The sequence below is a fragment of the Octopus bimaculoides genome, chromosome 1, assembly GCF_046866305.1.
Source record: "Octopus bimaculoides isolate indiv1 chromosome 1, ASM4686630v1, whole genome shotgun sequence".
Lineage (NCBI taxonomy): Eukaryota > Metazoa > Mollusca > Cephalopoda > Octopoda > Octopodidae > Octopus > Octopus bimaculoides.
This window is the reverse complement of record NC_142928.1, coordinates 156,405,793-156,417,671: the sequence shown is the minus strand read 5'-3', so window position 1 is coordinate 156,417,671 and position 11,879 is coordinate 156,405,793. Positions and strand designations below refer to the sequence as shown.

Here is an 11,879-nt window from a genome sequence, read left to right as displayed (position 1 = left end):
CAAAATACTTACTATGATTATGAATGCAATTTTCTATTGTGTTATGAGGAAAATTTATGTAAATGTGTATTATGATGATATTTGTTTTAAATTCTTTTCATTTTTCTTTGTTTAGGGGAAAACTGCCACTCATTGGGCCTGTAGGCGTGGTCATCTGGATGCTGTGAAACTTTTAATGCAATATGGAGCCTTACCAAATTATATGGATTTCACTGAAGATCGGTAGGCTTTTATTTTCACTTGTACTCTCCTTTATTGCTGTAAGTATTCATTACTGTCATTGTTCTTATCGCCTTTGATGTTTAGATCCAGTGAAAAAGAAGACATTTGCTATATGATCATCACCATTAGCTTCCACCATTCTCATCGTCAGTAGCACCAGCACCACTGCTGCCACCACCACCACTACCACTGTCTACATCTTCCTCATTATCATTTTCATCACCATCATCATAAACAACAACCATTCTCAACATTACCATTTTCATTATCACTGATATATCATCTTCAAGCCAACAAGGAGCCTCTACTTAGTCAATCGTCCTGCTAGAAGCAGCAGCTAAATATCTCTCAAATCACACTCTATCATCTTAAATGGGGTCAGAGACACTGGATATTGCAGTTATACACCCTCTCAGAAAACAAGATGGTTACAGATGAATATTTTTGATCATGGATCTGCTGCATCAGAATTGACCTGCTGCTAAACAACACAACACATCATTATTACCACCAGTTTCATATCATCATCATCGTCATCATCATTTCCATAATTAACATTATCATCACTCTTACTGTCTTCATTATTATCAGCAATCATCATCATTGTCATCATCATCATCATCATCAGCAGCATAGTCATTTTCATTTTCCTCTTTATTATCACCATCTCAAAACAGATGTTTCATCACTTTCATCTCCCTCTTATTTCTATTATTGAGTTTACCATAAATAATTTCTAATAATGGGTAGCATTTAACAATTACATAGTTACTGGTTAATTCAGGAATGTCACTGTTATCATTCACTGCTATATATAATCAGTTTAAAGAACATTGAAAATGAATGAAACAAGATGTAAAATATTTCTATAAAATTTTGTTATGAAACCCAAGCTGCTCTATGATGTAACCTTTCAAAGAATACTGCCAGGTGTCTTCCCTTTCTCCTTAGATAAAGGTGAATCAATATAAAATTAAATGCTATAAAAAATACTGCTAATAATTTAGTCTACTTAGTAAAACATTTTGTAAAGATTATTTTTACATTCAACTGGGAATAACTTGTAGCTATATTTAATTTAATTATATATGTATTTTTTTTTTAAAGAGATAATTCATCTCTATAGTAACTGTACATTAGTGCTCATTGTATTTTGTTAAAGTTACGTTTCAGAGAATAAAGAGAAAATGGAAGGAATGGCGCCTGTTAGTGTTTTATGTGTAAAGAATGTTGTTGTTGTTTTTGAAATAACATGTAACCCTAAGCATGTCGCTTATGAAAGAGAGGTACTACATATTTCTTGACCTCTAGCATTCATGAATGTATCTAAATGAATGCTATTCAAGTGATTGATAAAGTATTAATTATGTAGTAGACATTGGCTTCTTGTCCACATCTTAGTAATATCTTTCCTTTCTCCCTTGTAGCTACTATTATAGGCTTTATGTATTTAGCTATTTTGTATTCCATATCTGCCATCTCCCATAGACACATATTATCTACCAATTTATTTTACATGAACAGAACTTACAATATAATTTAAAGCTACAGCAGATCAACAGAAATTCAAGCAAAACTACCTTGCATTTATTCAAATTCTCTTTAGTTCTACATACATATGGCTTTGTTTAGTTCTACTCTCTCATAAACACAGATATATGCACAGTTATTATTGTTAGTTTATTCATCATTGTTGACAATGACCAAGGACATCACATGGGAGAAGAAGATAAGGCACGGTATATCATGCTGTGACACAGGTCAGGTACAGGTGATCTGCTGACACTGAAGGCAAGGAGTTGGCTCTAGACTTGCACAGTTCACCTTTTCTTTGTGCCCCTGCAATCCTGTTCTGTTTGAAGGAGGTGGCACCTCTGATGGTGTAGCTTCACCAGGCAGGGCGATTTGCTCTTGTGTTTCCCAGGTGTTGTGGTTGATCTCAGAGCTCTTCAGTGTCTACCTTGAATGCACTTGCTTTCCACCAGTTTTCTACAAAAAAATCTCTTGGTGAGTCATGTGTCATACAGTTGATCAAAGTGGACTGCCCACCTGACTTATACTCTCCTCAGCAGTGTATAAATACTCGGCAGATCATCCTAAGAGAGGACCTCCATGTCTGGAACCTTGTTTTCTCTGGTGGTTTTCAACATCTTTTTCAAGCAGTTCGTATGGAAGTGGTTCAGCTTTTTGGCATGGTGTTCTCAAACTCTCCAAGTCTTGCAGGGGGTACAGTGGCATATGCAGTACAACTGCTTGGTACACCTTCAACTTAGTGGTCTGCCTAATACCTCTCCTCTCCCACACTGACTCATGTAGCTGCTCAAATGCTGAACTTCCTTTGATGAAGCATGTGTCAACTTAATTATCAATGTTCACAGATCTGGAGAGTGTGCTGCCAAAGTACATGAACTTACCAACAACCTTCAGAGTTTCCCCTTCAACAGTCATGAGGGGCTTTGGAAGATCATGGGAAAGTTTGGCTGCCTGAACAAATTCATCAGCCTGATGTGACTCTTCCATGACAGCATACTGACTCAAGTACTGGACAGTGGAAATTCTTCTGACACATCCCCGGAGTCAAGCAAGTTTGTGTACTTAAACCTACACTATTCAGCATGATATTCCCAGCTGTTCTGTTGGATGTTTTCTGCAACAATGATGAAACCAGCATCAAAATCAGATTTAGGACTGGTGGCAGACTCTTCAACCTGCAGAGTCTACAGGCCACGATAAAGGTGGAAGATGCAGTAGGGCATGAACTGCTTTTCCACTGCCTGCAACAACTTTGGCTTCACAATCAGTATGTGAACTGTCAAAAGGGATATCGTATCACTGTCCAAAGGGAAATCCTGAAGGTTATTCATAAGTTCATGTATGCACAGGTACATACACACTTGCATATATGAAATATTTCATCCCTTGATTTATTTAGTGTGCAAATAAAGGAAGAACCAAAGTGAAGTATATTTATTCAGTTCAGACAGAAATATGTGTGATTAGACTATAGATCTATTAAAGAGTGATTCCTATCTAAATATTTTCTGACCAAATAAAGGTGAGAAGATTAAGAATCTATTTTCTAAGGACAATTTTAACTATATTTTCTTGTTATAGTAGCCATTACAAGAATATTCAGAAATCTATGTTCATGGCAATCATGTGCTGTTAGTGAAAACAGAATGAACCAAGTCGACAATAAAATTCTCAAAACTTCTCAAAAAATAGCTAAGGCTTAAAATGATTCCAGCTTGCTTGAAACCAATACATTATGTTTCATGGACATATATGAGATTGTGGAGCCAGTCTATGAATGAACTAATCTAATTTCCTTATTACTTTAATTATTTTTGAGGATAAGTGTGCAAAGATGGTAGCACAATTAAGGAACAATTATTATCTTTACTAGTGGTAAAGATTTGTTTTGTTTTGTTTTATGTGGAAGACTGGCTGCATGAACAAGAGCAGCATAGAGGGAGTTACTGAACCAACTTCAAAGGAGTTAGTTAATTATAGTTTGTCTGATGTAGTGTTAACTTGAAAGATAGTTTTAGGTACAAATAAGCTGAGAGTCACAGTAGGAATTTTATGTATTATTCATTGTTTGGAAGGGAAATAACTACAAATGGATGATGCATGTTTAGTATTATGTTTACAGGCGATAGGTGTAGAAGTAAACCAAGAGTACCTTGGGTTGATATAGTTATGATGAGTATCTGCAACCAATGTTAGATGGGAAAATGATGCATGGAGGTATTTTATTGTGCATGTCTGTCCAACTTATGCTAAATAATGGTAAACTAATGATGATGATGGTCGTGGTAGGAATGAGAATCAGACATTGAAGCTGCTATATATATATATATATATATATATATATATATATATATATATATATATATATATATATATATAGATATAGCATGGAGCCTATGTAGATACTTTACAATGTGTTGTTTGGGGAATCATATATTTAAGTTCAGATCATGCCAAGATTGATTTCTTTGTTCTTTTCATCTCTCTATGGGTGATAAAGTACTAATGTATAGTGAAATGAAATTAACTACATCTATTCTTCACATTTCAAAAATGCTTTGTACCTAGACAAAAAAAAAACACAGCAATGATGATGATGCTAGTGGGGAGGGGGAGGGGTGATAATGATGATGATGATGATGATAGTGGGGGTGTAATGATAATAATGACAGCATTGATGGCAGTGTGTTTACTTGAGTGTTCAAAGAAAATCAATAGAAAGCTTTAAGTAGGAAAATAGGTAAACACACCTAGTTGGAATCAAATCATGACATTTTTTATTCCCTTCTCACCTGATGAACAGAAATATCATTTCAACATTCTTGAGAAATTAAATATCTGACCTAGTTTGTTTCCCTTTCAGTACTATTTTCATCACCAATGCTTCAAGTAAAGGCATGAACTCCACAGCATGTTGCTTCACATTCCTTATAACACTTCACTTAGAAATCTTCACTTTTTTTAAACGTAATTTTTTTCCACCATTCTGTTTTCTTTAAACTCTGTTTCCCTTAACACTTTTCTTATAGCTATGTTTCTTTCAACCCTATTTTTTTAAACCCATTTCCCTTAATCTTGTTGTTTATTAACCTTGGTGTCTTTAGTTCTGTTTTTTTTTTCTTTTTTTACCCTTTTATTTTTAAAACTATTTCCTAAAACCATACTTTTCTTAACCCTGTTTTTCTTAACCTTGGTTTCCTTAACCCTGTTTCTTTCAACCCTGTTTCTTTCAACCCTGTTTCTTTCAACCCTGTTTTTTTCTTAAACCCATTTTCCTTAAAACTTGTTTCTTAACCCTGATGTCCTTAACTCTGTTTTTCTTTATTTATTTTTTACCCTATTATTTTTAATCTTATTCCCTTAAACTATGTTTTTCTTAACCCTAATTTCCTTAACCTTGTTTTACTTAACCCTGGTTTCCTTAATCATGTTTCTTAAACCCATATTTTCTTTAAAATTGTGTTTCTTAACTGTTTCTTTTACCATATTTTTCCTAATCCTATTCCCTTAAACCATGTTTTTCATAACCCTGGTCTCTTTCATCCTGTTTCTTTCAACCCTGTTTTTCTTAACCTTGATTTCTTTAACCTTGTTTCTTTCAAGCCTGATTCCTTTATCCCTGTCTACTTTAACCATGTTCATCCAAACTCTACTAAAAGTGGTCAAGGCAATGAATATCTATCTGAAGCCTGTTTTATCGACTGAAACTAATTGTTCTTGTATTACATTAGAATAGCAGCACTAATCACACATAATCACTAATCACATGTTGTAGACACAATACCGAATAGTATCCAGATAAAATACATAAAACAAAATACATAAACAAATATGTAATAACACAGTTCAGAATATTTATTAAAAGTGAATACACATATTTATAAATAATAGATGTAGCTTATATTCATACACACGTATGCACGCACACACACACACACACACACACACACACACACTCTCTCTCTCTCTCTCTCTCTCTCTCACACACACACATACACATGTATGTATACTGACATATCTGTGAATGTGTTAGATAATATGTACACTTATTTATTCATATGATAATTTTATCATGAAATTTATAATACAACAATGAGCTTTATAGAAAAGTAAACTGACAATAAATGGGTTTCTCTAAAAATATATAGCAACTGTATACCTTTAATGCAATTTATGTGCAATTTATGCAGTATACCAGTTTATTCCATGTTAGTGGTGTTTGTGTTGGTGGGGGCAGGGGATGAGAGGAGCTGAAATAGTCCAGTAATTACTGTCATTGATGTTTTGTGTGTGTGTAATAGCTAAATAGTGATGAGGAAGAAAGAACATCAGTTTTAGGTGTTAGTGGTTCTGTCAGGAATTCAGGTAGGAAATATGATTAGTTGAAAGTATTCATTAATATATTACATCTAAATCTTGATATTGCTTACAGCTAGTAATTTGATAACAGGAACTGATCAAATGTGTTGTCTGTAAGTCATAATAATGTTCATGTCTTGTAATCAAATAAACATCACACCGTTCGGCTGTCAGCAGTGGGGGTGGTGGAGAGAAGGGGGGAGAACTTGTTGTTCTCCTGGAATACTTAGTTGGAAATTGCTAAATTCTATAGTGCAAGCTGTAAGTTGGAGCTATTTCCTAGTCTATTCCTATAACTGTTAGATATATATTCCTATTTTATTTATGAATTCCGTGGTTTTCTCCTGTCTCTCTTCTGTATGATAGAAAGGTATTACACCTCTTATCATCTTGTTAAATAAAGGTCAGAAGCATACACTGCTAGTGAAATCAATAGAAGCTGTGAAAAATAAAATAGAAAATTGTAATAATTTGCTGATATTTCTAAAGCTTATTTTATTTTGTTTTATTTCAATAGCATTTGGTTATGGCAACCAGAAGGATAAAAATAAAGCGAGAGATAAAAAAAAAATCTTCTGCTTTTGAGTTTTGGAGCTAAAGTGGTTTCAATGCGTTTTTTTTTTTTTTTTTTCTAGAGGGTTCTTAATACAAATATAAAGATATCTATATGTGTGCATGTATGTAACTGTGTGTGTGTGTGTGTGCAAGAGAGAGAGAGAGATAGTTATAGGGTGTTTTACATTATTGATTAATCATATGATGATGAAGATGATGAGTATATATTCTTTGTGTTTGTGTACATATAACAGCATGTTCTTTGGTAGTTTTAATGTTGTTAGAATGCACCCAAAAAGCCTTTTTTTTTGTGGTACTTAATAAAGGAAATATCTAATACTAAAAAAACTCAGACTCTGAAGTAACTGGTGGTGGTTTGCATTGGTATAAAAGGAATATGTTTATATTGTGATAGTTTACAAACTTATCTAAACTTATAAACATCAAAATATTGATGCCTATACTTTAAGATAAATATGATAATGATGATAATATCTCTTATTAGTACAAAACCACATAATTGTAGCAGAGGGAATATAGATGACTGAATGAACTTGATGCATTTCTGGTATTTATTTTAGTGATCTTGGAAGGATGAAGTGTGAAGTCGACCCCAATAGGATTCGAATTCAGAATGCAAAGAGCTGTATCCAAACAACAAAAAGACACTTAATCTAGCAAATTACTTTGTGGAAGGTCCCTTTTGGCCATCTTAAAATAATAATTAACTTATTGTAGCTATTAAACTCACTTAATAAATGGGAATTGCATTTAACACTTTATATATAAAATCATTTTTAGCATTGGATCTTGAAGTGAATCATCATCATCATCATCATATGTCCGTTTTCCATTCTGGCATGGGTTGAACGGTTTAACAGAAGCTGAGCAACTGAAGGGTTGTTTAAGCTCCATGTCTGTTTTTGGTATGGTTTCTATGGTTGAATGCCCTTCCTAACACCAGCCACTTTACAGCTTTTACTTAGCTTGACGTGTCTTTTCAAGCGCAGAAAACTGCCTGGAGTCTCAGTCCCCTGTCGTCTCCTCTGTGACTCCCAACATTTGTAGATCCTTTCTCACCACTTCGCTCCATGTCTTCCATAACATAAGTAAGTTTCAACACCATGATCTCAGATAAAGTCACTTGTTAAACATGTACAATTCTGAAATTTAATCCCACGCTCTACCATTTTTTCATGGTCCTGTCCTTGTAATAATCTAACATGAATTATTACATAGATTGTGCCTATTTCTAACATAAGCACAAAGGCTTGAAATTTGAAGAAAAAGAATAGTTGATTATATGAACTCCAGTACTTGAGCAATACTTTGTTTTATCAATGCATAAAGGGTGGAAAGCAATGTGTGACCTTGGCAGGATTTGAATTCGTAATGTAAAGAGCTGTAACTAAACACCACAAGGCATTTTACCCAACATTAACAATTCTGCCTAGGAAGGGATGTAGGCTTTTGAAGTTAGAACTTATACAAAGATATATTTTTTATCATCTCTGGATAATTCAAATTGAAGAGGATTGTTTTTCTGAATTAGTTAAGTAATGTGAGTCCCCATATTTATTCTTATTATATTCCACAATTGGAAATTTCTGTTCAAATTCCACCAACTTTGCTTTTAGTCCTTTAGAGGTAAATAAAATAAGCACCAGTTCAGCACTGGAGTTGATGTAATTGATTAACCACCTCCACTTAAAATTGCTGGCCTTGTGCCAAAATTAGAAAGAATTATTAATCAAAGGTTGTGTGTTTTGTAAATCCAATGTAATTGTTCAATCTATCAGTAATCTAGATTGGTACAGCTTCCTGTCATCTCATTCTAAATATGAACTTCTTAATTTTATTGTGGTTGTTGAGCTCCAAATTGGTTTTGGTCACATTTGGGATCAAAGATATTTCACTTATGACATCTCCACATTTTTGGGCTGTGTATTGCTATGATATCTAATATGTCTTTTCAATCTTTTAAAATACAGTTTGCATGATATTTTGCTCTATTTTTAGCAGATTAAGTAACTACATTGAGGCTCCTTTTCCTCCATTTATGTAGAAAAGGAAATGTTTAGCAGCCCATATTGAAACAAATCCAGTTTCTCATTAATTCTGAGTTCTAGAAAAGGTGTCCTAAATATTTTTTTACTTTGCCTGGTGTTGGTATAAGAAAACAAATGACAAGATAATCAAAATTTTCAAAATTTAAATGAATATAATGTAAAATTTTTAAAACAACTTACAGAGCTAGATGTTGGTATTTTGGAACAATAACACAGTAAGTGATGGAATTGTTTTTAATGGAACTTCCAATAATATTACCTTAATTTAGTGACCTGTCAGGTGAAATGTTACTGAACGAGGTTGCTAGTGGATCAACATTCTTCAAGATATTAATGGGCCTTCTGATAGTATGAAATTATCATAGATACTCTTGTGTTAGTGACTAGTAGCAGCAATTACACCCCCCTTCAGGTGTGCCATGAATTTGTATAGTAATTTTGAAACATTTGGTTTCATCAGGAAGACAAACAGAAATTAATCAGATGCTTCTTTGTTTAAAACCAAAATGTGGGATTAGCTATTTGTTAGAAAGGAAACACCAGATGTTGAACCAATTTCTGCATGAGCTCGTCAAAAATCACTACCATAAGGTGGCACCAAGCTCCCAAACATATTGAGTCTTCAGCTAACTAGAAAGTTTATATATGGTCATTCAGCTTACAAGAAATAGCAGCAAAATCTCCCTTAAATTCCACCATATCTTCTTTTTTTATAATAAAAAAATAGGTATGCTTGATCATAGGTATGCTTGGAATAAAACTAAAGCAAGACACAGCTGGAATTCTAGCAGTCATTCCAAACTGATTGGTAAATTACTCTTGGCAATCAAACTGAATTGAATTTGAAGTTAACTTATCAGTGACATATATCTGTGACAAACTGAACAGAGTGGAAATATTGCTTTAATCTAATAATCCAGTCTAGACTGAATGATTCTAAATGTTATTGGCTTGTCAAAAAAATAAAATAAAATAAACAGAACAGAAACAAATACTGATAAAGATTTTTGATTCAAAACAAACTTCACAGTCAAAACTTCCAATAAGCTTGATCACACTTGATGCATTTCTGTCACAGTGTTCTATCTGCCAGTTGGATTTGTGGAACACCTCAAGTAATCTTCATTTTTCCATAAACACAACTATGTTTATGCTCAACTGGACTTGATCAATTATTACAGGCAAAATAACATATTTTCTATAATTTTGAAACTTAAGGCATCAAGCTGGTAGAACTGTTAGCATGCCAAGCAAATGCTTAGTCACATTTCATCCATCTTTATGGTCTGAGTTCAAACTCTATTGAGGTCGACTTTGCCTTTTATCTTTTTGGGGTCAATAGAATAAGTACCAGTTGAACACTGGAGTTGATGTAATTGACTTATCCCTCCTCTAAAATTGCTGGCTTTGTGCCAAAATTTGAAATCAATAACTTTGAGACTTAGTTTTAAAACTTGTATAAATTATTTTAATCCATCTTCTTATGGTAAATCATTTTTTATAATAAAATATGTTCAGTTATAATGTATTTATTTATTTATTTATTTATTTATTTATTTATCTTGTGCCAACATTAAACTTCTTTGTGACATTAATTTGTATTTATAGTTTAAAATTTATATTGATAGAATTTACCATAATGTGAAATGGTTCAAGATCAATATGATATATAGGGAACAGAGTTGGTGTTTCTGCTTTGAGCATTTGTATGAAATCTCAATGCTTTTACTCGGTTAATGGATTCAGCATTTTCTGCTGTGTTAATTTCCCCATTCATTTAATGTCATATTTCAGATTCATTAGGCACCGACATTCTCCACTGATTTGTTATACTCATTTCTTAATATTCTTCACTATGTGTCAAAATGTTCAGCTGTTGTCAACATTTGCAAACCATCAAAGAGCCACTCACTCAAAAATTAAACATTTAGAACTGGTCATCTGTTAATAAATGTAGATTAATCATTTATATTCATGGTTGGCTCTGCCAGTATAAGTGAGAATTCATCCTTGCATTTGATAATTTTGAAACAATTGCATCAAAGATTAAAGAAAAAGTTTCATCAAATATTTACTGTTTGGAACTGTATTATACATTCACTGATGATCAGGGAATTTGGGCCTTTTTAATCTAGCATATAATTTCTGCTTCTGTTGATGACATTACGTTTTTGAGTAGAAATCTTTTTGGTGGTATCTTTATAGATTTGCAGTTGTTCTCAGAAATTGTGCATATGTTTACTTTAGGACTTTTAAGTATGATTTAACCAACTACTTTTAAGAGTTTGCAGACTTCAGAAAAGATGGCCAGAGTGTGACATTTAAATTTCTGATTATCAAAAAGTTCCTTGTAACTGTTAATTTGTTGTTGTAAACACCTAAAGAGGATAACTTCTTAAATACACAAATTATTCATGTTACTATAGAAGGTCTTGACAGAAACCATAACTTACTTCTATAGTCTGGCAGGCATCAATATATCTTTATCATATTTCTGTGCTCTTAGATGAAACTGATAGATAGCACTCTCTATATATATCTTGTTATATTCAATATATTTGATGGAGTTTAATGCTTAAGCTTTATAGCATTGGTGACATTTTTAATTAGATATTTTGATAGTGTGCTAATTCTGTAGGGATTGCAAGCCCATTTTTCAAATAAGTTATTAGGCAAGGTTCCAAATGAATACAAAATATTAACCATTCATTAACCACCACCACCACCACCCTTCATGTTGCAGATCTAATGGCATTGGTCATATATTCACTTAGATTAGGACTGAAATAGCAAGTATTACAGATCCAAGTGATATTTTAGTTTCACTATTGTCAAGTGTGTTGTTTTATCTAATTAGAGACAAGTATTCTGTGAACCATTGTTTTTTTTTTTTATAAATACATAGTTTATATTGAAGTAAAACTGCTATAATGGTGGAGTCATTTGAACATCAGGTAGAATTCTTTTCAATATTTGCACTGATACTCTGTATTCTGAGATCAAATCCTGCTGAGGTTAACTTTACCTTTCATCCTTTCAAGGTCAATAAGAAAGTACCAATCCAGCGAGGTACTTGGTAATGCTATAAGAATATTGGACCCAATGTGCTCCAGTACTTGTTCCAGTTCCTTTCATTTTGTG

At 33.1% G+C, this 11,879-nt stretch overlaps 1 protein-coding gene across 3 annotated transcripts in view; it reads left to right on the top strand.

The window, feature by feature from the left end:
* Window positions 1–11,879, top strand: part of LOC106868434 (uncharacterized) — a 377,561-nt gene that overhangs the window by 342,907 nt on the left and 22,775 nt on the right. For 2 of the 3 annotated variants that reach the window (XM_014913697.3, XM_014913696.3), the window contains one exon: window positions 116–222. In XM_014913697.3, the coding sequence (XP_014769183.1) occupies window positions 116–222 (107 nt within the window). Of the gene's footprint in view, window positions 1–115; window positions 261–11,879 lie in introns of all 3 variants that reach the window. The other variant, XR_016243814.1, reaches the window with a different exon arrangement.